Below are 25595 nucleotides of genomic sequence, written 5' to 3'. Positions count from 1 at the left end.
TTTTAAATTTCCGGGTTTCCCTTGTTAGGTGTTTACTCGTGGCTTTTCGTGTATCGAGTTTCTTCCCCCAAAGAGCTGCTTTCTCTTTCACTAATTTAACTGCAACCCTCCACTTTGGTCCCAGTGCTGATTCCTAGAAACCGTTGCGAACACCCATGCGTAACGTACTCGTTCGGATTACAAAGTCCAGGGTGCTATTCTAATTTACAAAACGAGCCCGTCTCACGTTCGCCGTCCAACGAAGCCACTCCATACACAGCGGTTTCACCTGTATTTTTTTCTCCGATCGTTCTTTACAGCGTCGTCAGCCTGAAAAAAAAAAGTTCTGATCAGCGGCGCCGCGGAAACAGAGAGGGAAAAACAGATGGGAGCGTGAAAGAAGCGGAGGGATGGCGGGACGCGGTTACATGCGCTGCTGGCTCGCGGTAATACGAGTAAAAAGTGGTGCTCGTTAAATTACAACAGTTACGGAGCGCCGATTTCGGATAAAGGGAGCTCGGGCGCGCGGAGCCAGGCTCCGCGATCGAGAGTGACAAAGAGGGCGCGGGAAGGGAGAGGCGGGAGGGTGGCTTTATATGCATACGAGGAACATTCAGGTGTCAATCAAACGAATCGAGACCTTCCGACTTCTGGGGTGCGGGAATCGGAGTTTTTCACGAAAAAATTTACGTATTCATTCACCTCGGCCAGCCACCGCCGAGCGGAAGACGGGGCGAGCGAGCGCGAAAGGGGGTGGAGGGTGAGAAAGGGAGGCCGAGGTGAAAAGTCTGTTTGCTTTTTCACCGCTCTTGACTTCATATTCGAGAGCATATTTTTTGCGCCAACCGTCACGCATTGTTAACGTCAACTCGCTTTTTTTTCTCTCCTCCCTTTCGTACGCGCCGCTAACGCGTCGCCCTGAAAGGAGAGCCGCCGAGTGAAATCCAGTAACTCGAATTCGTCGACGGTGGACGGCGTTTCGAATTGATATGGTTGCGAGAAGTCCTGACAGTCGCGATAAGTAGATACAATAAATAATGGAATTTACCGCGCGGGTGATGATAATTAACAGTGGAAGCTGCTGAGTTAACGCGCGGGAGGGTGTTGAATGTTAGGGGTGGAACAGTCGTGTCGGAAGCGGAAACGGGAAAACGAAAGTCGAGAGGGTATTTTCTAATTGTCTCACCTTTTTGGGACGAGACATTATCGGAGTGGTGTATTTTCCGCGGCTCGGCAAGACCCGCTCGCTCGCCGCGCGTTTTCACTGTCCCTGAATGCGGGGATGAATATCGGCCCGCCTCGCCGCGCGAGTCTGCCATTATATTCGCTTTACATTTATAAGGCTGTCGCTGTCGGCTCGCGCGCGTCATTGTGAAAGGGGTATTATGCTTTAATAATGGACAGCATCACGTGTCACGTCCATCCGGTGGGATGGAGACGTGCGAGGTTTATTTTGTTTCAGGACGCTCCAGCCCGATGACGACGCGCCGCCCGAGTGTCATCGCGATTCGGAATGACGATTCTCCCGTCCGGGCAGTGATGTTCTCTGTTTCTGCTTTAGGCACCCGGTCCTCGTGCTTCCACGAATTCGTACACAGTTTAGTAAGCATCGGTGTAGAAATTTATTATGCAAGTATTTATATAAGTGTTTACATAAGTCATTGCGTAAGTACGGTCACTGTGTTAATCGTACGATTCCAGAGAAATGCAGGAGTAACGTTGCTCCGTTTAATTAAATACCGTGCAAACATCAGCATCGGTATAAACATTATATGCACGACGTTGCATCTCCGTGCAAGCCAGGGCCGTTCCTGGCGGGGGTGCGGAAGGTGCCGCCGCACCTGGGCGGTCAAACTTAAGGGCGGCCGTAGGTCGTTTGTTATATGTAAAGTTTTGACTGATAAGAATAATAATCGAAACACTGTTTCATGATAACTGTTTAAAATTATGTATATACCGTGGCGGACGAAAGAAAATTTACAAATTTTAAAATCGCATAAATTTTTAAGAATTATTCCAAACGACATGAGATTTTTCTTTTGAGAAGCTAGAAGAATTAGTTTGCTACTTCGTGTTTCGTCGTTTTGAAAAAAAAATGCAATTGGTCGGAATAGCAACAAAAATAGTAAAGGTTGGTTTTTATACTTTTTTTCAGCCGGTACTGAAAATTCAAAAAACTCGATTGTAGATTGAAGTAAGTTGTATACGTGTCTAAAATTTCATGAAAATCGGTTAACGTTGCTCCGAGCTATAAACGCTTAAAGATCGCAGAATAAGGTGAAAAATCGCTGATTGCGGGAATTAAGGTTTGTAGCTCAGAGCAAGGTTAACCGATTTTAATTAAATTTTAGACACGTATACAACTTACTTCAGTCTACAAACGAGTTTTTTGAATTTTCATCACAGGCTCAAAAAAAAGTTTAAATACGACCTTTACTATTTTTGTTGCTATTCCGACCAATTGCACTTTTTTCTAAACGACGATACACGTCACTTAGCAAACTAATCCTTCTAGCTCCTCAAAAAACACTCATGTCGTTTGGATCAATTCTAAAAAAGTTACGCGATTTTAAAAGTTGTAAACTTTCTTTCGTCCGCCACTGTATAGATATAAAAGTAAACACTGCGTGTCAAATTCTTAATTAAAAAATATTAAATTAATAAGGGCGGCAATATTGTTTTTGCACCTGGGCGGCCAAAACCCAGGAACGGCCCTGGTGCAAGCAATAATAAATTAATGAATAATGTAATAATACAAAATCAACGCGAAAATAAATATTCCTCATACCGCGCATGAGATCAACAGCTTCGTTAGTTGATTGTGCTTTAATGCGCGAAATAATACTATACGCCGGAGGAAAATGTTACGCGCCGTTTTGAATGGAAGCAAGATGCTCGTTGTATCTTTTCTCTTGTGCTTGCTGTAACTTTTGCAGTTTCTTTGCCTGTCCTTTGGTGATCTCCTTACCACCGACGTCGTGGGTTGGCAGACCCTGAAAAGAGAATGGTTTGTAAAGTATGCTGATCAAGGAACTTGTACTAATTCGTACATGGTTTACTTGCGTTGCTATCAAATCGAGAATATTTATCTTGTTCCAGCTTGAACATCTCGGAGGGAGGGATTCTTCTTTGCGCTTCTTTCGCCGCAGCTGCCGCAGCGGCTTCCGCCTTCCTTCTTTCCTTCTCCAATGATTTTTCTAGCTCTAGTTTCCTTTTAGTGTCCTTTTCCCTCATAAGCTCTTCTCTGTTCACTAGCTTAACTTTACAAACGTCTTCGCTGCTGTCTTCTAAACGCACTCCAATATTTGGTAAAATGTCGTCGCGTAATTTATCGCATTCCTTGAGAATAGTGTCTGCCTTCAATGCTTTAGCATGATTCCTCACTTTCTCTCGGAAATTCGCCAGAACCTCCAGATACGGCATAACAGTGTCTTCGAGCTGATTAAATAACATCCATAAAGAAAATATCCATGTTATAAATTGCAGAGAGAAAGAAGAGGCATGAAACATACATTCGAATTTGTAATCTTATCGTCCACTGGGAACCCAATGTTCTCGTGCGAGGACGATATTGCGCCAAAAACAATAAACATTTTCGTTATATAAACCGCAACGTCTCTAAGCAACAATGTGTTCGGCTGTTTAATCTGTTTCATATAAATGTTGCAATGCGACACAAGATCTCTAATTGCGTCAAGCGCGCTTCTTGTGTCTATATTATCTGTAACGGAATATACGTTAAGACTTACATTTTACAATGTACAACCAGTTGCAAACATACCGCACAATGCATTATGCACAGAATCCTTCGCGTCGCAAAAATGTTCATTTAATTCCATTTCGGAATCTGTCCATTTGGAAAAAGTATTAATATTTGTATGCGAACCTAAAGATCTAATTTCGCACTTTACGTTTAAGAAGAATTCCTAAAATGAGAACTTTATAATAAAACATGTGCTCTACGATATCGTTGAGTCGGGAATTTATGAGATACGTAACATCGTCATTTTACATACGTTTAAGAACTTCTCGTATTGAATAGCCATGTTCAGTGTATTATCACTGTAATCTAACGTGTCTTTCCACGAATGCAAAAGGAACGCAAGCCTGAGCTGCCTCGCGGAATGTTTCTTCAATGCATCTTGTATGGTAATAAAGTTTTTTAAAGATTTTGACATTTTACAGCCCGCTATGGTTAGATGGCCAGAATGAAGGAAATATCTAACCCAATCGGAATTATTGAAATACGCCTCTGCTTGTGCTATTTCATTATCATGATGCGGGAACTTCAAATCCACTCCGCCAGTGTGAATGTCTAAACTCTCTCCGCAAATTATAGATGCCATAACTGAGCACTCTATGTGCCAACCTGGTCGTCCTTTACCCCAAGGGCTATCCCACCACGGCTCCCCGCCCTTGGAACTCTTCCAAAGAGCAAAATCTATCGGCGATCTTTTTTCAGACACCTCCGCGACACTCAAGTCCCCTAATAGATAAAAGTTTCCAATTAAAATCGGACAACGAAACAGAAATACAATCGTTACCTTCTCCTTCTTGTAAACTGGACGCATCTCCGTACGCTTCTGGAACCAGTTTAGCGTAATAATGCTTGTCTTGCTTGTCAAAAGTAGCGACATCGAAATACACAGAGCCGTTACTCTCATACGCAAGCCCATTTTCTATGATCTTTTCAATAAATGCTATTATCTCGGGAATATATTCACTAACCCTTGTTAAAACATTTGGTCGTAACACCTAAGAAGAGTTATTCGTATTTTTATGCCTTTTTACTTTAAGTTTAGTATGTAATGAAATTCACGATTTTATCCAATCCTACATTCAAAGCATCCATATCTTTATGAAACTCCGACTCCCAATGCTGCGACAGCTTGTTGAATATCGAGTGTTCCGTGACGGTCGCTCCCTCCTTCTTGTCCAACCATTCCGCCAGAGGATCTCGCGCCTTCTTCAAAAGCAGCTACGTCCATAAAGATTAATGTCATCAGTACTTGAACATTTACTGCTAACGAGCTGATAATACAGATAAAGTGTGCATACTAGGGTGGCTCTTATTTTCGACTTTTGAATTTTCTTCGGGGCACCCTCCAGAGTAGTTCCAAATAATTACAAAAAAATCCGTGTAAAGTTTGAGCTCGATCGGATAACGGGAAAGGGTGCCCCTGGGCCCTTAAACATTTAAATCATTATTTAACAGCTCGCGAAGTCGATTTTATATAATATCCTCCAAGTTATCGATTAAAAAAAAAATATGTCAAACAAAAGTTGCAGATCCGGACAAGGAGCATCTTTTATGTTGTATTACTTTTTCTTGTGCAACAAACGGTTTTTGAAAAAACTCCGAAAAACTAAAGAAAAACAATTTTTTTCTTCAAATTTTGAAAGTTTAAATGCTTCTAGAACACTTTTTATTTATATTTTCGATTTGATATAATACTAGCTTTACTACTCGGCTTCGCCCGAAATTTAAATTCTGATTTTATAAAAAAAGAATTTTTTAAATTTTTTTTGTGAAGATGGTCACATTCATCTGAATTAGTCAGGCATAATGATAGTCCGAAAAACTAAAAAAAAAAACTTTTTTCCTCAAATTTTTAAAGTTTAAATGCTTTTAGAATACTTTTTACTTGTGAAGGCGGACAAAAAACTGAAATTTTTATTTTCGAGTACTATTTTTTAAACATTTAAGGGGGGGCATATACCGAAATATGCGAAGATAAAAAAATGGGACCAAAATTTTCAGGAAAAATTCATGACATCAAACACTGAAGATTAAAATTTTTTTTTATCTTTTTCGCATATTTCGGTATATGCACCCCCTTTAAATGTTTAAAAAATAGACCTCGAAAATAAAAATTCCATTTTTTTGTTCGCCTTCATAAATAAAAAGTGTTCTAGAAGCATTTTACTTTCAAAATTTGAGGAGAAAAAATTGTTTTTTTTAGTTTTTCGGACTTTTTTCGAAAACCGTTTGTCGTACGAGAAAAAGTAATAGAACATAAAAGATGCTCCTTGTCCGGATCTACAACTTTTGTTTGACATATTTTTTTATATACTCCATAACTTGGAGGATATTATATAAAATCGACTTCGCGAGCTGTTAAATAATGATTTAAACGTTTAAGGGTCCAAGGGCACCCCTTCCCATTATCCGATCGAGCCCAAACTTTACACGGATTTTTTTTTAATTATTTGGAACTGTTCTGGAGGGTGCCCCGAATAAAATCTTGAAACAAATTTTTACCATGAGTAAATAAGAGCCACCCTAGTGCATACCTCTTGAAACTCTGTAATCTTGGCCATATCTTTCGATTTCACCGCATCGTTAAGATTCTCAATCGCCTTCTCAACATCGTGCAACATTTTCTGCACCATAGCCTTCTTATCTGGATCGTTTGGGTTTCTCACTGTGCTCTCGAAAGAACACATCACACTTTTGGCGTCGTCCAGAACTTCGTCGAGAGTACGAGCTTCCTCTACGTATTTCTCATACAAATAATTCTGTCTGGCTCTCTTTATGATTTTATCGTCTATATCAGTAATATTCATTACGTACAAAATATCATGTCCAAAGTAATCGGATAACACACGCCTCAATATATCAAAAGATATATATGACCTAGAATGAAAGAAAATAATAGATGTGTGTTTTAAAATTATAGCGCCTCGCGAACAAGTTTGAATTACCTGGCGTGTCCCATATGCGACGCATCGTACACAGTAGGCCCACAGCTGTACCACAATATGCGGTTTCCGAACTGAGGAACGAATACTTCTTTCTCCCTAGTTAAACTATTGTATAACTTCAGGACCGAAGTGTTCTTCTTCTGCGGCGCGGCCCACGCTGGCTGCGTCCGCTTCGACATTTCTGATGCAAGGTATCTGGGGAAATCTAAAGACAGTATTAAGTCATACCGATGTTTGGGCAAAGACCTGTACAATTAAAGACTGTGTAGTGATCCTTCTCTTCTAAAATCTCTGAACTATTTTACTTAAAAATATCTTATTGAGTTACAATACTGTGAGGAAGAGAAATTCTAAAAACAAAGTGCAGAAAAGATTGTTAAACAATCATCACGTGTCCGTGGCTGTGTTGCCGACTTTTCCTTATTTCTTTGTGCATAGTTTTACGGAATACATATGTTCGAATATCAGGCGTACAAACCTGCCGCTATTATCCTTCCTGCAATGTGCTGATTAAAATTGGCTGTAGCGATACGCCGTATCGTCAGTTACTCGAACGGTCTCTATCTAGCGTTATTAAATTTAAAATTTGCATTATGAATCACTCCTAACCTAACCTCTGCTTCACTTTCGAAAAAACGAAGTTAAACATGATTAATTTGCTATAGAATTGACGGGACTTGACGGGACTTGACGGAACCGTAGATATTTCTTTATCTGGCGCCGGCGGCTAATGCCCGATATCTTCACCTCCGATTAAAGTCCCGGTTAGTAAACGACCAATTGGATGCTATCATGTGGCACTCGTCGACCAATTGGATGCTATTAGTGATCCTCTAGGGAGTGATCGGTATAACCGCAGTCATTTTGGAACAAAACCGGAAATAACATAACCTAAACATTCATTAAATCGTCTGCTTTCCAAGCTGATTGTTTATCTATCTCTTTCTATCCGTATTTCAATCCCTTTCTTTTTTACAGTTTCTTTCTCTGTCTACTGTTGCAAGCTGCGATCCTCACCCTAGCGGCGTTTAGCGCAAGTTCTTAAAGCGCGAAGTTCGAACTTTAAAGAGTTAAGGATGAAGTTTATTACATTTGAAATTTGTCTTCGCCTTCTTCCTTATCGCTCGAAAACAATGTTTTTTAAAGAAAGAAAGAGGAACGAACGAACGAAGAAGCCTGTTTCTTCGCCTCGCAATTCATCACCGACGTTGTAAAGGCACGGACGTGTTATAATAAAGTCCAATCTTTGATAAATCTTTAAATATCTTTGTTCGTTTCTTAATAGTTCTGGTTAATATTCAATAAATAAATTTAGTTCAGTTCAATAATCTTTATTTCGTTCAAAGTTATTCGTTCAAATTGCCTTGTTCAACCAACTTCGCACGATTCGCGAGCAGAACCCTTTTGGGTTCCACGGACATCGGAGCACATTGAAATTCCCTCAAACAGTCAGAATTCCCAGCCGGCCCCGCAACACTACTTTAGTGATGGCGATACAGTATCGATATATCGGAATATCGATACTTTCCAACCAATACATCGATATATCGGAATATCGATACTTTCCAACCAATACATCGATATATCGGAATATCGATACTTTCCAACCAATACATCGATACATTGTATCGATACTTAATGTAACGATATATTGCTGTATCGATACTTAATGTAACGATATATTGCTGTATCGATACTTATCTATGAATATCGATATCGATACAACCGCGCCGCAGCACGCACGCGGACACCCGGGGCACCACGCCGACACCATAGGTAGGGATGGAGTGCAAAATCACTAACAGTGATTTATCACAGTGATCGCAGAATCACAATCATGGTGGTGATTGAAGTTAAATCACGACCGTGATTGTGATTTTTTTAACTTGAGTTGTAATTAATATTGTGCATGGTATGTAAAAAAAAGGTCATGAAATGGCGGCAAGAATACATGGGCCGATACGTACGTATCGATACCGGTGATATCGATACTTCGTCTCCGATATATCAGTTGTATCGATACTTGGACTGTCAATACGTATCGATACGAAATATCGATACGATACACGTTGTTCCGATCACTCTCTAGAGGATCACTAACAGCGAATTCGATAACTCGCACTGACTCTGCACTAGTGCCAAAAAATGACTTGGATTGGTTGATTCTTATAGAGCTATCTTCGTTTCTATCAGAAACAACCAATCCAAGTCATTTTCTGGCACCAGTGCAGAGTCACGCGAGTTACCAAATTCGTTATAAATCGCGGGAGTTCAAATTATGGCGGTAAAAGGATTCTGCATCAATTTGAGTACTCTGCCGATAATATTTATAATGCATTCAGCTAGATATTCTATAATAAGAAACGCAATCGTTCGCTTCTCTATTCATATACTCCTTTTATTTCAAGTTTTGGTTGCTTAGCCACATCAGAACTACAAGCCTGTTACTACTATACATGTACATATGTAATTAACAGCATCACAACCCGATAACATACATTATCAAAGATAATGTGTAATAATAGTAATTTTATCATTATTCCCTATGAAAATAATACTTCTCTTTAACTTAACTTACATTACACCTTATTCCACTAAAGATATGCGTTCGATTATGGAAAATTGTGAACGTCACATTTATAGTCTTTCATTCTTAAATTAAATCATTCGTCAAAAATAATCTAAAATAAGTCCTCAATAATTTGAGCGCATATATATATATATATATATATATATACGCAAGAAAATTAGATTACGTTTAAATCATATGTGTTCTCTTAACGAAGCGTATGCTATACGTCGTTACAATAAATATTCCCTTTCAGCACTAAGGATAGAAAAAGTGATAAGTAAAAATTAGTCAAACTGCCTATAAGTACATTAAAAATTTTTTAATAATACGCATCAAAATGTTATATGTGTAAAGATCTAGCGCTATAATAGCTTTTAAAGGTAACAGTCAATGTCCATAAAAGATTTGTTTTGCAAATTCAATGTTCGCAATAATTTGCTGCGCTGAATCGATTACAAGTCGCATGTAAATAGCATACAAAAGTCACTGGAATGTATACAGCATTGTTGCATAAATTGATTCTGTTTTACGTATAAAAATACTGGTTACACCTTTTAAACATATCTTCTTCGCCTTGGAATAGAATTCATATAGACTTTCAAATACGTACACATTTAACTTATACATATCCTGCTTTGCCCTCTTCCATTACTTTAAGTACAACTCGTCTTGTACCTAGAAACTCTATCTCTTTATCTCGATTTAATTCTAGCAAAGTAGTAAGTACATAATTTCAATAAAACGCTTCGCTATCACCGTGTAGACATAATCGTTAAAATATCTATACTTTAGAAAAAGTTATATTACAGTGTTTCTTATTTTAATGTTATTGTGCCAGGTAGGCAGTAAGGACGCTCCTTATCGTTTACATCCTAAATAAGTTCTTGAAGTGGCAGGTGAACGAGATAATCGAAGGCGACTACTTTCTTTCTTTAGATTTCACGTTTTTCATATAATTTAACATAGAACTTTCTCATTTGTAAAGTACACTATCTATTCTCTAATAATGTTCTGTCTTCGAATTCTTGAGCTGGCCTAATGAATTCTAAATCACTGGCATCATCAGAGCTGGATACATTATCATCATCGAAGTATGGTTTTGTAATTTCATCTTTTTCCATTTGCCCTGAAAGAATATGAATTACCAATAAAAAGTATAATATACTTTATATCAGGCTTGGGAATTAAGTGAACGCGGCGGCCGATTTTCAGAGACAGCGCCTCCTTTCTCCCGCCGCGCGTCTTGGCCCCCGCGGCGGCCTAGGTGCTTGGAGCGCCTCAGGCCCGGACCACGTGAACCGCGCGTGGCGCGTTGACAAAACAAAAACGCATCGAGAATCGTGCTCTCTGGGACGCTGTGGAAACCTATTGATACAATGTCGCCCCATTCCGCCACGCGCGGTTCATACAGCACGGGCCTGAGGTTCTCCAAGCACCTCGGCCGCCGCGGGGGCCAAAATGCGCGGCGGGAGAAAGGAGGCGTTGTCTCTGAAAATCGGCCGCCACGTTCACTTAATTCCCAAGCCTGCTTTATATTAAAAAAAACTAATGGTACGATAATTATTGGAACAGGATGTACCGTTTAGTGGCCTTCTAAATATTTCAATTTCCTTTTCATCGTCGTCAAAGAAACTTGCACCATCTTTGAGTAAACTGAACGCATATCCATTTCGATTAGCTTTTTGCGGCTGCTTGGAAGACTGACAATGCGCGCAGATGAATATAGCGCAGGCAACAAATCCTAAACATATAGCACCTGCGGGAGTATAATTTACGATTAGTTCCGCTTAAAATGTAATGTAATAAAAATAGTTGATTAATCTAAGCAGTATCTAATATCTTACTTATGAGTATGATAAAGACCATTCTTTGCATCCCCAGGAACGTGTCGTTATATCGTAATTTAAATATTAGGTTCAAAATATTATGTACATCGGGCGTGGTGAAAACTTTAGTCTGTTGAATATATCCGGGTGCTTGGGCAATTATAACATGAGTGCCAGGTTGAAGTAGAATCCAATAAGCTCCATTTATTCCACTTTTGATATGGTGCGCCGATTTGTTGTGAGATAAAACAGCATTTTCTGTTGGCTCGTTATTTTTATTAAGGACATATCCTTTCACTCCATCCCTAAGCTTCTCGACCATAGCTAGTAAACTAGCTTTATTATCCTCCCACACATTCTTCGAGTCGTCTGTGTCGCAACAAGTAACATACGCGTCTATCATCAGAGTACTTGTATTCAGATAAAGGTAATCTATCAAGGAATCCTCTCTCTTCCCACCGAGACCCAATCCAGCGTGAATGACACCATTACTATTCACATTGAAATCTTGATTACAATTCGAATTGTTCGAAGTCATATTGATATTATTCTTTGTATACAGTGATCCAAGTTCTTGCAGTATAACTTCGTCATCAGTTTCATACGCATTACCGGACATTTTTCCATAATTTCCCGCAAACGGAATTTCAATATGTTGCGAACCGATATTCAGATTCACTGCTATCATCGCGTTCATCTTCTTGAACCAATTAATTATCGTACTCGCCTCGCTAGTTAGTACGTCATTAATAGGAAATCGTAGATCGCCCATAATGAACGAAGAGCAAGATTCGTTATTGTTAGAAACTTGGGATAAATCTGGAGCGATGTATATTGTATATTTGTCCAAATAGTTCGTAATACTTGTATCTTTCCTATAATGCTCCAGTAGATACGTCGCAAAATGCAATAGAACTTTGGACGTTACAGGCACGCCATTCGAAATGCCAGCCACAAAAGCAACAGACGGTCGACCTACGCGTTTATAATTATTTTCAACGCCGATTTCTAAACACATTATTCGAATACCCTCTTTCGACTTCCCAATAGTGTGTAAAATTGATAATCGCGAATATTTGTCATTCAGTTCGGTTAGAACTTGGTTCACAACATTCGGCTCTGGATCTTCACTGTAGCTTTGATGTTTCGTTTCATTTATACGACGTTTCGGCATTTTCACATTAATGTCAGTTATGCTTTCGTCAAGCACGGTAACTTTCATGGACTGCTCGACGTAACCTTTGCAGAAGAATTTCAATATGTATTCGCCTGGAAGGAGGCGAATTTTGAAGTATGCCATATTCTTTGAAACTTGATAAGTTTTTGCTCCGATCTGAACGACAGCCTCTCTTAGAGGAACATCATTAGTATCCGTTACCACTCCGCGAATACCAGTCGCCAGGCTTTGAATAAGCCGCTTCAGGGGTAACAAATTCTCACGCCAAATAATTGAAATAGATTCTGCGGGTGGGTACTTGCAGCAGGACAAGTTGATGCTTATCTAAAAGTATCATGATTGATTATAGCAATATGCAGCAATTCGTACTACAATCATAAATCTATAGATATATGCTACTTACTACAGGTATGTTATATGTATGTTGAATGTAATCCTGCACGTCTTTTACTTCGCTATTCAGGAAATTGCATGTCCCTTTATGCAGCGAATGTTCATAATTTTCGGCTAGAGTTTTATATACATTCAAATTATTGTCTGTATAGCTAAAGGAGAAAGAGAATTAAACGAGATACTTTTAAGGATTATTTCAAACGCGAATAGCTTGAATTTTCCAATACCTGACTTTAAGCGATCCACTGCCTAGTATAACGACTACGTCATATCCTTCGTTAGATAATATTTTCTTAAATGCGTTAGTAACTCTATTTGCTTCATCGGACCCAGTATTATCTTTTTGTAGTAGCTTTTCACCTATTTCACCACTCTTCATTGGATTACAATCTTGAATATTTACTATGTTATCGAAGCCTGGATCCACGCCAGGAAGAAAATGTAAAACAGTATTATTCAATATCCTCTGTATAGGAGGATCTTCGATTTGGTTTCCCATAAGAATATGAGTCGCTAATCGTAACAGAACTTCTCTGCCCACTGGTTGAGAAGCGAACAGTCCTCCGATCAGACCGATATGAAATTTATTTTCTTCCGGCCCTCCCATCTGCCAAAAATCATGATATTTTAAGTAATCTATGTAAACGTAATAAATGGCGTGTAAAAGTTTAAAGAGGACGCTTACATCGCGCGTAATCTTTAACGAATGGATGGCCATGCTATCTAACGACTCTCCAGCTTGAAATTCTGCAACGTTCAGTTGATTATTTTCTAATTGACTAAATCTTGCACTTAATTCGGCATTCTTTAAATACACATTCTGCAAATTTGGTATTAATCGAAAATCATATGCGGAAGACCTGAAATAGGAATTTATATCCTTTAGATATACCATGTTTTTTATAAATAATATAATGTACACATAGTTGGTATGAACATCCAATTAAAAATTGAAGGAAATTAATACAGAAATATAACTATTCCATAAACAAATCAATGTTTCTTCAAAATGCTTAAGGCAATAATAAAAAAAAAAAATGAAACCATCGTATAATATAAAACATCTTTGTAATCGTATCTATATATTATATCTCTAGTAAAGTAACATTATAATTCACTCTGTTATGTTCTGCATATACTTTATGAAACATTAAAATATTTACTTAATGTCTTGTAGAGCTTTTAAATTTCTTCATAAAACGAAATTCTTATCATTCCTTATAAAATATGATCCTTTTTAACATGATACATGAATATCATTATTCTGGAAATTTCAATTTTGATAAAAGTTACATCACAATATTCCCTACTTTTATGATTATGAAATACTGTGCCCCGATGGAAAGAAGTCGGTGGAGAAACTCTAGGGTCCGAATATCAGGTCCGAATAGTATATCTAGTGATGGGATTTGAAGCGCTTCGAATTTACATATATGACGAAAACTTCGAAGCGCTTCGAACATGATTCGAAGCTCTAGAAAAGTCTTTTCGACTTCGAAGTCTTGATCGGCTTCGAAGTCTCGAAACTCTTGTTTCGAAACCTTCGTCGGTTTCGGACCCGTATGTACATACAGGGTGATCCTCTCGGTGCGCCTGATCAAAGACATGCCGCCTGGTCAACCGTGACGAGGTCAACCCTCCGTGGTGCCTTTCCTAAGTTATGGATTTCGACCCTCGGAGGGGTTGGAGTACCTATTAAGAAGTGCGAAATGTCCCGTTTCCGCATTTCTCATCAGATCTCTGCGAAAACGGTGCCAATCGATTCCTTATGTTTCGCCGATGAAACTAACACCAAGAACGACGCATTTCGGAGCACATTGAAGGAAATTACATAAAAAATTGATTTGCATAATTTCAAGCTAACTTTGTTGAAAATAGTCCGATTTACATGACATTTGGTATGGTTTTCATGGGAAAAACGCAAGGAATCCATCGGTGTCACTTCCATATCGATACGATAAAGAATAAAGAATTATTTTATTTCTGAAACAGGTATGAATCCTCGGCTGACCGCAGCAAATTGAGGTCGGCACCCCGCAGTCCAGGGTGAAAATGTGAAATATTCATTGCAGCGTATTAAGAAATTCTTTACTCTGTACCGTATCGATATGGCAGTGGTACCGATGGATTCCTTATGTTTTTACAATGAAAATCATAACAAATTTCATGTAAATCGGACTATTTTTAACGAAGTCAACTTCAAATGATATAATTCGATTTTTCATGGAATTTCCTTCATTATAGTCGGCGAAACATAAGGAATCGATTGGCGTCGTTTTCGCAAAGATCTGACGAGAAATTCGGAAATCCTAGACATTTCTCACTTTTTAATGGTATTCAAACCCCTTCGAGGGTCGAAAGTCATAAAATTTGGTGAGGCACTGGGGAGTGTTGTCCTCGCCACGGGGTACCGAACCAAGGTGTCGAACCAAGAGTTTCGAGACTTCGAAGCTGGTCAAGACTTCGAAGCTGACCAACATTTTTCAAGAGTTTTAAGCTTCCAATCATGTTCGAATCGCTTCGAAGCGCTTGGAACCGCTTCGAAGTCCCATCAAAGGGAATACAAAGTAAGCAAACGGGAGACGGGCGGCGGGAGCCAATGCGAGCGAAGAACCCCTCTTGCCCCTGTGACATTTCAACTGTCTTCTTTCCATCGGGCCACAGTAGGTGTATAAAGCATGATTATACCAATGTTGAGGGTCGTCTCGCATAAGTGTGAAATCCACTGTTACTTCTCCCGCGCCAAACACATTGGCGTCTGGTACGATCACACTCTGCGTCTGTGATTCATACCCTACTGCGCTGACCGTAACATTGTATTTTCCTGGGACTAAAAGACGCCAATAGTCCCCACCGTCGGCTGCATAGATATCATGCTTAATTCCATCCACAGATATTTTAGCGTGAGGCACCGCGGTGCCAATAGATGAACGTACCACTCCATGTACACCTTTGCGAGACTGTAAATTAAAGATTCACTCAGGCTACAATGTCACGTGCGTTAACGTGCTACATTAATGCAAAAGCAAATACCATTTCAATAAGACGCAAGAGAGGCTCCCTATTTTCTAGCCAATAGTTAGCCAGTTCCGTTGCATTTGGGAACTTTGTACACCCCACTTCCACTGTGATTTCAAAGGCATTACTGTGAACGTAATTATAATCTTGCATGCCTCCGTTGACGGAGTACCAGGCAGCTCCGTTGGTGATCCCACCAGGAAAGCGTTCCTCGAGCACGCTAGGTAAGTTTAGTCGCTCGTTTGGAAGTGGAGGACACGGCTCTCCAAGGTGCATACGTGGATGGGCATTGGAATATGCCAGCGCTAATGCTTTGAAAACCTGATCGTCTGGACTTAGGTTTGGAACATTGTGCGTATACTGCGGTCCATTGTCGTATGGATAATTAGCTACTAATGCTCCTCCATGAAAATTAGCCGAAAGTACAAATGGGACTTTTGCGATCCAATCCATCACTGCCTTTGTTTCGGGCTCTTGCTCTCTGTTATACTGTAATGTACAAAAATATGAATATTAATTAGAATTGACGAGGAAGGATTTAAATAATTAATGGGTTAGGATTCGTACATCGTTCATTTCATACTGATCGGGGAAATTTCGGTTGAGATCAACACCATGGGCATTCGCTCTCCCTTGTCCTCCGTAAACATCTCCCTCCTTGGAAATCTCGTAGCCATCGGGATTCATACTTGGCATTACGTGCAGTCTGACATTTTTAAGTATTTTTGTGACTCTTGCGTCGCTTTCGTAGCCTTCGCAGAGATACTTCAGTAATAACAATAAAATTTCTCTGCCAACCACTTCGTTCCCATGCATGTTTCCTATGTACTTCACTTCCGGCTTATTCAGACTATGCTCTTTAGGATTCTCTGTTATTTCCATGACATACAATCGACGATGGTTCACAGACTCTCCTATGTTATAAAGGTGCGTAATGTGTGGGTAATTTGAATGCAAACGCTTCAGGTATTTCTCCATCGCTAGGTAATTATGGTGTCTGAATTGTGTATCGTGAAAGAATCCATATTCATCTATCGGCCTTATAATTTCCTCAACTTTGTCTAAATTTAATTTTCCTACGTGCAAAGAAATACAGCAATTACACAGAAGCAACATAGAACTCTTGAATATATCCCAAGACTAACATGCTTGATAATGAAATCGGTAGAGCTCAAATAAAAGATAGATTTAAACACATCTGATAAATTTTTCACATCATAAAGGGGGAAGCTTACAAATAAATCGTGAAGAAAATATAGAATTAAAAGCTTTAAACGTATATATCACAACACAAGGTACAGAGAAAATAAAAACTTAACGGAAGAGAGAGACGAAAAACTGTGATTTAAAAAAAAAAAAACTGTGCTACTTATGTGGATAAAACATCACAGGAAGAGGCTGGAACATATTTAAGAAAACTAACTCATTGTTTCAGGCAAATACAATACTTTATTTTTGATTCCAGATATCATACAATTAATCCAGATGTATTATACTATACATCGCATTACAAATATACCCATAAACATTATTCACTGTTTTGCATTCTCCTGCCACTGTTAATAATGTTACAGACTAAATGTTCATATACCTTGTAGTAAAAATATTTGAACATTCTTATACATTATTCCATTGCACAAAAATTACCGTTACATCCTCCAAAATAAGCTGAACAATAAACCTCTTTAAAATCTCTATTCATTTCACATATACTTATCGAAATAAAATTTCGTTTACTTAAAACTTTAAAAACATACTTAAGAAAACAAAGGTATTTACTATATTGCTTGTTCATTCAAGTAACAATTAACATAAGAATTACGTATTATATACCAGAGAGCATTTAAATAAAAAATGAATCACAGTTTACAATTTATTCGTTAACATGGAAATAGTTTAAGTAAAGCATGAACAAATGATATTCAAACAGCTACTTTCCTGCAGATATGTAATAACATTTTTATATATTATTTCTCCATACCTTGTGTGTATTTTTCAATGCTCGGTTATGTTAATAAATATATAAACTATGATAGAATATGTTGACATGACAGGTAGTATCAAATAATCTGGTGTTGCTATATTATCGTATCAGTGCTGTAAAATGAAAATGAGAGAAATATAACGAAACGATTATAAATGATACGCCCGTGAATGTAATTAATAAATTTCCACACAAATGAAGGGAATGTAATTGAGATTTTTAAATAAATGCCTTTCTCAGACATAAATGATAAAGTTTGATTTAAAAAAAAAAAAACAGATAAATAAATAACGAAAAGTTGTATATTGTACATGAACAGTGTGTAAGAGTAATTACTAGTTGCTATCGTCGTAAGAGACGATTAGTTTATAAAGTGCAGGATATTGATTAAAAAGTGGTAGCATACGAGGGAGATCTACATCTTGATTACCTTGGTCGTCAAGGAGATCCTGTTTTAAAGTAAAATTGACAATGATTGGTTCACCTGGTTCTACGGTAACGCTTACTCGTTCGCTTGGTTGATACCTGAAATTGAGAATGGAAGCGTGAGATAGTTCAAATTCATCTCATCGAACCGCATAATTAGACTGAAGCGACGTGATACACACCTTAATAAAAAATACCATATTATAGATTAAACCTTCCCGAACTCGCGTGATTTTTCATTGCATAATGACTCGCGTCGGTCTGCGAGACCGTGTTTTACGCGTTGAAGATATGATATTTATTCTGTATAGTTCCATGAAATTAATTTTTGATATTTATTCAGAGTTATAATACAATAAAAAAATGCACAAACTAATTTGGAAAATATATGTTTCTTTCATTACTAGTCTTCCGAAACAGTCTTCAATAATTTGAACTTAAAACCACATTCCGCGGGTGAAAAGTATCTGTATAAAAGGGTGTAACGCACAAAAGTGTGCGGAAAGCTACCGTCGTCATCCTAAGAACTATTTAGGGTAATTATTTAGAAGTTTTCCATCCTCAACGATTTCAATGATTTTTGGATATGTTATCAAGATCAAGATTCTGAACAACTTTATCCTATACATGTTACCGCCGCACGACCTTCGTTTTCGAGATATTTGCGAAAAACTTCTATTGATTTATTTCAACGCATCGCATTCTACTTTCCAACTTGTCCCGGGTATTCGTATTGGTTGGGGCTAGATTAATGCGGCGGGCGAGTAAAGCATGATAGCGAACCGATATGAGTCGGAGTGCTGACGGGCATCCGCAAGTTTCTGGTTCAAATCTCTAAACTCACATCAGTTCGCTATCATGCTTTACGCGCCCCCGCACTAATCTAGCCCCAACCAATACTAATACCCGGGACAAGTTGGAAAGTGGAATGGGATGCGTCAGAATAAGTCAAAAGAAGTTTTTCGCAAATATCTCGAAAACAAAGGTCAGCTTCGTCATTTGTTTTGTCCAGGGTTGCCAGATCCTCGGCATACAGCCGGAGTCTCAGGCTTTGAACCGTTGTCTCCGGCCTCAGGCAGGCACAATAAAAATCTCCGGCAGAGTAGAGAATATTAGCGAATTCGGCAGGCACGCACTGGCACTGCACTGGTGTAGCATGCCATACAGAAATAAAAAGCTATTAAAATCTGTAACAAATTCTAATAAATATTCATAATACTTTTATTATTATTATTGCTCCTTTATAAGAAGTCATTGGGCGAATTCCACTTACGCCTAAATCGCCCGAGTGTTTCGTTAGGGTAGATTTCCTTATACGCGACTGGACGCATCGTCAAGAATTTCAAAGTCGACTTTCTCGAAAATGAAGCGCAATATCAAAAAATTGTATACCTTTTTCTCGACTTATTTACTTGTTATAAGTCGAAAAGGAGGAGTAACTTTTTTTCATATCGCGCTGCATTTTCGAGAAAATCGACTTTGAAATTCTTGACGTTGCCTTCAGGGAAATCTAGCTTAATGAAAAGCACGGGCGATTTGGGCATAAGTGGAATTTGCCCATTATAATGAATTTTAGATGCCTGTTTTCTTATTGCCCCCCCGGTCGACTGCAATCTTCAACGAAATTGAAATCTCCGGCAAAAGATCAGGCCTGATCTGGCAACCCTGGTTTTGTCCCATACTGGCGCATACGTTTTTCGCGAATATCTCGGAAACGAAGGTCGAGCGGCGGTAACATGTATAGGAAAAAGTTGTTCAGAATCGTGTCCCCGACAAACAACATATCCAAAAATCATTGAAATCGGTGAGGATGGAAAACTTCTAAATAATTACCCTATTTAGGAAAGTGCAAGGCGCGGGGGACCGGGGTTATTAATGATTTCTGAAAAATGAGCGAATTTTGTATTCGCCGGTCTGCGAGACCAACACGCGAGTTTAGGAAGGTTGTAGTGTACTCACCCCCATGCTTCTGCGTGAATAGAGTAAGTTCCAGGCAGTAACAAACGCCAATACTCTCCACGGTTTGTAGTTGAAATATTATGGTCTATTCCATCCACGATGATAGATGCTGCTTCTATAGGCTGACCGTCCGAGTCTGTTACAAGACCTGCGAAGCAAATACAAATAAGCATATCTTACTACGTAGTATTTCGTAATTTTCTTAATGAATACAGTAACCTTTCACTCCGATATGCGCTTGCTCAAGATATTTTACAAGAGATTCCTTGTTCATCCTCCAATGCTCCGGCATTGTCGAGGCACTTGGATATTTACAGCAACTAAGTTCAAACGTTATCTCAAACGCATTCGAGCGGGCATAATTAAAATCTTGCATTCCACCGATAACTTCATACCTAGAGTAGATGAACTTCAATGAAATTTTCTTTACAAAATAGTAGCCATCTAAAGTTATGAGTCTGAACATTTATGCTCACCAATATGCTCCATTAGTGACACCATTTCTGAACACTTCTGGAGGGCAGGCGTTACCCGCGTGCATTTGCGGGTGATTGTCTGCGTACGCGTGAGCTAAATATTTGAATACCTCGTCGTCTGGGCTTTTACTTTCGATGCAGCAAGCTCTTGAAATTCTAGAAAAGAATATTCGTATCGTGTGAGTACCGTAAACCTGTGCAGGGTGTTCAACATTTTCCCCACAAAACCAGTATATTCTATGAGTAAAAATAAGAAAAAAAATTCATAGAAGCACAGGCTCATAAATGCGTTATTAACCCTCGGACACCGGATGCTTGAGCAGAGGGCGAGGTCCGAATGCCGGGTCATTTTGACCCATAGTGAAAGTTCAGATGTATTTGTACATTTTAAAGGGAGGTTTTGTAATAAATTTTGTTGTCATTATTTTTTACCGTTATATTATTATTTTTTAATATCTTATTCAACAAAACTAGAAGAAACTATAAATACATGTAATATGCATGCACACATGTATCCAGTGGCGGATTTAACAGGGTGGCCAATGAGCAGTTGCCGCCTGGGCCCCAGCCCAGAAGGCCCCCTAGGGCCCCATCGTTAAAAAATTATGATTTTATCCAAACTATATTTCTTTCAGAGCAACTACCCTTAGCCCGCTTTTAGTAAACTACCTCCTCATTTTCCCGAAAAAATGGGCCCCTCAGAACGTTTGCCACCTGGGCCTTTTTTCTTAAATGCACCACTGCATGTATCTACATATATCATGTATATTTTTTAATTTTTTCTTCCGAACTCTGAAGTTCTGGTTCAACAAGACTAGTGCAACTACCAGTTTCATCCGATGATGATACTATTTCATTGTTATGCTCGTTTGTATTTTCTATAACTTCCATAAATGTATGACTCATTATGGACTGAATGTTAAGCACACTTTCTTTGCTACTGCTACACTCAATACTGAGACGCTATATCCATTGCGTTTGCACTATGCGACAATGTCGATTCATCATTGTTCATTTTAAAGCGAAAAGACGATTGTCGACTGTTGCAGCAGGCGAGCTACGGGCCGGGTCGAAATGACCCCGCATTCGGTGTGCGAGGATTAAAAAGTTATAACAAAAGTAGGAAATAACAACGGACTGGTCTTTGAAACGATTGGCGATATTTACCTAGCCTGTTTGTGCAGGCTGTGTTTGCTCGTCAAGGTCGCCTTAAAAGCAGTATTGAATGAAGAACCAGTCTTAATGTTATTTCGTACTTTTTTCTAACTTTTTATGCATTTATGAACTTATGTTTGCATGACATTTTTTTCTTACCTTTACTCCAGGGGTTTAAAACAGTTATGATATCGGTTTCGGTTCTTCAAACAGTTATGAAGAACCGATATTCTGGATAACTGTTATAAGGAACCGAAATTTCTGACTTTATCGATTTCGGTTACGGTTCTAGAACAGATATTATATCGGTTATAACGTTTCTACAACCGTTATTTTTTCGGTTCAATATCGGTTCTAAAACGGTTCTGGAGTCGGTTTATTTCGGTTCCTAAATTGATTCTTATATCGTTCCTACGAAATTGTTACAGTGGCTCACAGCCATAATCGTACACTCTTTAAAATCGCATAACTTTTTTAAAATTAATCCAAAAGTCTTGAGTTTTTTTTAGAAGGTAGTAGATTAGTTAGCTAAGTGACGTAATTCGTCGTTTTGAAAAAAATGCACTTGGTCGGAATAGCAAAAAAAAATAGAAAGGGTCGTTTTTTTAAACTTTTTTTATGAGCCTGTAACGAAAATTCAAAAAACCTGTTTGTATATTTAAGTAAGTTGTATACGTGCCTAAAATTTCATGAAAATCGGTTAACGTTGCTCTGAGCTATAAACGTTTAGAATCGCTGATTTTTAAGCGTTTATAGCTCAAAGCAATGTTAACCGATTTTCATGAAATTTTAGGCACGTATACAACTTCAATCTACAAACGGGTTTTCTGAATTTTCATTACAGGCGCACAAAAAAAATTGAAAAAACGACTTTTCCTATTTTTTTTTTGCTACTTTGGCCAATTGCATTTTTTTCAAAACGACGAAACACGTCACTTAGCAAACTAATCCTTCTACCTTCTCAAAAAAACTCAAGTCGTTTGGGCCAATTTTAAAAACGTTATGCGATCTTAAACAGTGTACGATTATGGCTGTGAGCCACTGTATTTGTTTTAACTCTCCGATGGCTGTGCATGGATTTATTTTGTCACCACAATTTGAACGCAGACGTCCTTTCTTGCTTTAGCCATCATCTCAGTAGCGTATCTACGTCAATGTTTTGATGTGTAGCTGTTTATTATTCCGCGGCAGAATCCGCTTGACTGTGAAAGTGTGAAAGCTTGCGTTTGTTTCAAAGTCATCATGTGGTGCGGATACGGACGAATGCTCCTATACAATGTACAGGTATAATTCGCTCCGCACGCGTAGCGCGGACGCTCCGCTGAACTCCGAAACGAGCCTAACGCAAACAATTTTTAGCTTAAGCCAATCATCGCGAGTTGAGATGTTTGGAGAAGCTCTTGGACAAAAGAAACCCATGCACGGCCATCCGAGAGTTGAAACAGTGCGATAAAATAGAAACATCATTTCTGATTAACTTGTAGATTATTGAATTTCTTAGAAATATTTCTTCAAAATAAATTCTTAATACACAGTAATCTGCAAGCATAGTATCTACTTATTTCAATTCCACTAAAATCGATGCCAGAAGCAATTCCAGAACCGTTTTAGAACCGATATAGAACCGAGAAAATAACGGTTTTAGAACCGATGTGGAACCGAAAAAATAACGGTTCTAGAACCGTTATAACCGATATACTATCGGTTCTGTAGAACCGTAACCGAAATGGATTATTTCGGTTCCTTATAACAGTTATTCAGAATATCGTTTCTTCATAACTGCTTCAGTCAGAACCGATATATAACTGTTCGAAAGTTATTTTCGGAACCGTTTCAATCCTTGCTTTACTCGTACGGTGTGCTGTGTATTCTCTGCAAAATTTAAGATAAAATTATATGCAACAAGTTATTACCCAGAATCATATGGATAACTGGCTACAACAGCACCGCCGTGAAGATTTCCAGACAATACAAACGGCTCTGTTGCGATCCATGTCATCATGGCTATAGTTTCATTCTGGCGACCATCTAACAAATTAATGCCTTTCTGAAGCTGGCTGGTTCTTCTGTCGAACTGATCAGGAAAGTCTCTGTTCAGATCGATATGATTTGCATTCTCGCGTCCCGAGAAATCCTTCTTTGATTCGCATTTCCCTTCCTAAACAGGGAAACATCGGATTAATAAAGATCCTTAAATCGACTTCAATTCGCTTGGATAAAGAATAACAGGGGAGGACATCACCTGGGACTTTTCGAAACCATCGGGATTCATAGATGGCATAAGGTAGATGTCAGTGTTGTTCACTAACTTTGTAACTCTGTCGTCTTTACCATAATTATGCAGGAGGTGTTGAGCAAGGTAAATCAATAATTCTCTGCCAACAGCTTCATCGCCGTGCATATTGGCGACATATTTCACCATAGGTTCACCCAGCTTTCTTTCCCTAACATTCTCAGAAATCTCGAGGACCAACAGATCTCTACCTTCCACTGACTTCCCTATAGAGAACACTTTCGCTAAATTCGGATACTTCTGGACCAACGAGTTGCACAACTGTTTAAGCTCCTCATAATTTGTGTAGTGAGGAATGATAAAGTCTTCGTCCAACTTCTCTTCGGTATTTATCGCAAGACCGTTAATAATCCCGATAAGCAGACAAGGGAACAGGAAAGTACCATACGTAGTACCTATTCGTACCATATTTGAAAATATATTTATGCAATGGGATGATAAACGCTCTTAATTTCAACAAGGCATTCTACGCGATCCAGCATACACAATGTCGGTGAGGCATACTGATGGTATCATGGCATACTGATACTGATGACGTCCGCAAGTGCAAGCGTGGGCAGAGTAGGGTGGGATGGCAGAGTAGGGTGGGATGTCACAGTAAACGATGCATATACGTATACATCCCTACCCACTGTATTCTTACTGTCATGACGAAGAAAGTCTTCTCTTCTCTCTTGAAAGTGTTTCCGAATGAATTATCGCGAATTATCTATCTGTCAACCAAATTGTTAAATAAGTAGCTTTTAAATGATTTAGAAACCTTTAAAGTAAATGTTCATTAAAAAATTACAATCTTTTATTGGAAAGATAGCGATACTATCGATGGATACTTGAGTGTGTATGCGAACTATCTGCTTGGATACTATCTAGGTAAAAATGCTATCTAAATGAAAGATAATATGCGTATCTTTATTCATGTAAAAGAATCGAGCCCCCAGATTATCTTCATTCTATTAATGGATACATTTTTTATCTCATGCCCATTGTTTAAAACTTTAATCTAGATACAAAATTTTCTTACCTCTGACCAGTGGCGTATTTAGTGTAAACAGTGCCTAGGGCAAGCGCAGAATTTGCGCCTACCCCACCACCCCCCTCTCCTCATGCATATCATTCCAATTCCATATTTTCTATTCTACTTCGTCGTTAAAAGTGTTCATCACACAAAACGTTTCATTTAGAATTTAGATCATCCTTTTAAAGAAAGTGGAGCTGAAGGGCGGGAAAGACGAAAGTTGGAGGCAAATGAAGTTGAAAAGTAAAGCAAGTTTTTTTCCAAGGTTCTCTAAACAGGCATGCGAAGCACACGAATAACAAACGTAAACTACTAATATTAACCATCCAAACAAAGAGTGACCCAAAAATGAGGCTTTTTTAGCCTCTTTTTGGTCCCACGATTTTGCAACTGAATTTTGTGCCAAATGATACCTTATGATGAGACACAATTATAATTGTCACCTCAACTTGAAAATTTCGTGTAATTGATGTCTCATCATAAGGTATCGTTTCGCATAAAATTCAGTTCCAAAATCGTGGGACCAAATAGAGGCTATTTTTGGGTCACTCTTTATTCAAGAAACACTATTTCTTTCGGTTTTTTTGCGTCCCCGGGGATTGGCGCCCCGGGCACGA

The 25595-nt window shown here is 38.7% G+C and overlaps 3 protein-coding genes across 5 annotated transcripts in view; 1 reads left to right on the top strand and 2 right to left on the bottom strand.

Annotated features, from left to right (window-relative positions):
• The window catches only part of Elp4 (Elongator complex protein 4), a 315058-nt gene that overhangs the window by 223646 nt on the left and 65817 nt on the right, over positions 1 to 25595 (top strand). The gene's annotated exons all lie outside the window — the stretch shown is intronic.
• On the bottom strand, positions 1578 to 7345 carry Cysrs (cysteine--tRNA ligase, cytoplasmic). Of its 2 annotated transcripts, none has more exons than XM_076808534.1 (10): positions 7159 to 7345; positions 6685 to 6879; positions 6274 to 6616; positions 4817 to 4957; positions 4524 to 4734; positions 3996 to 4465; positions 3761 to 3905; positions 3492 to 3700; positions 3043 to 3417; positions 1578 to 2972 (listed from the first exon to the last, which is right to left on the bottom strand). In XM_076808534.1, the coding sequence occupies exons 2-10, from the start codon at positions 6861 to 6863 to the stop codon at positions 2844 to 2846; spliced, it is 2202 nt and encodes a 733-aa protein (XP_076664649.1). In that variant the 5' UTR covers positions 6864 to 6879; positions 7159 to 7345; the 3' UTR covers positions 1578 to 2843. The 2 variants fall into 2 exon arrangements, with proteins under 2 accessions (XP_076664649.1, XP_076664648.1); XM_076808533.1 differs by having other exon boundaries at positions 7163 to 7344.
• Positions 9561 to 24524, bottom strand: Svr (Carboxypeptidase D svr). Of its 2 annotated transcripts, XR_013084877.1 has the most exons (16): positions 23913 to 24524; positions 23584 to 23828; positions 20516 to 20671; positions 20259 to 20434; positions 20040 to 20187; positions 18085 to 18179; positions 16238 to 16746; positions 15686 to 16159; positions 15341 to 15612; positions 13338 to 13512; positions 12880 to 13259; positions 12663 to 12804; positions 11101 to 12583; positions 10836 to 11012; positions 9735 to 10382; positions 9561 to 9694 (listed from the first exon to the last, which is right to left on the bottom strand). XR_013084877.1 is itself a non-coding variant. In XM_076808482.1 (15 exons), exons 1-15 carry the CDS (start codon positions 24369 to 24371, stop codon positions 10246 to 10248), a joined length of 5028 nt encoding a protein of 1675 aa, XP_076664597.1. In that variant the 5' UTR covers positions 24372 to 24524; the 3' UTR covers positions 9561 to 10245. The 2 variants fall into 2 exon arrangements, 1 of the variants encoding a protein (XP_076664597.1); XM_076808482.1 differs by having other exon boundaries at positions 9561 to 10382.

This window comes from Andrena cerasifolii, chromosome 3 (assembly GCF_050908995.1).
Source record: "Andrena cerasifolii isolate SP2316 chromosome 3, iyAndCera1_principal, whole genome shotgun sequence".
NCBI classification, from domain to species: Eukaryota; Metazoa; Arthropoda; class Insecta; order Hymenoptera; family Andrenidae; genus Andrena; species Andrena cerasifolii.
The sequence above is the reverse complement of the archived record's forward strand: the minus strand, read 5'-3'. Positions and strand labels throughout refer to the sequence as shown.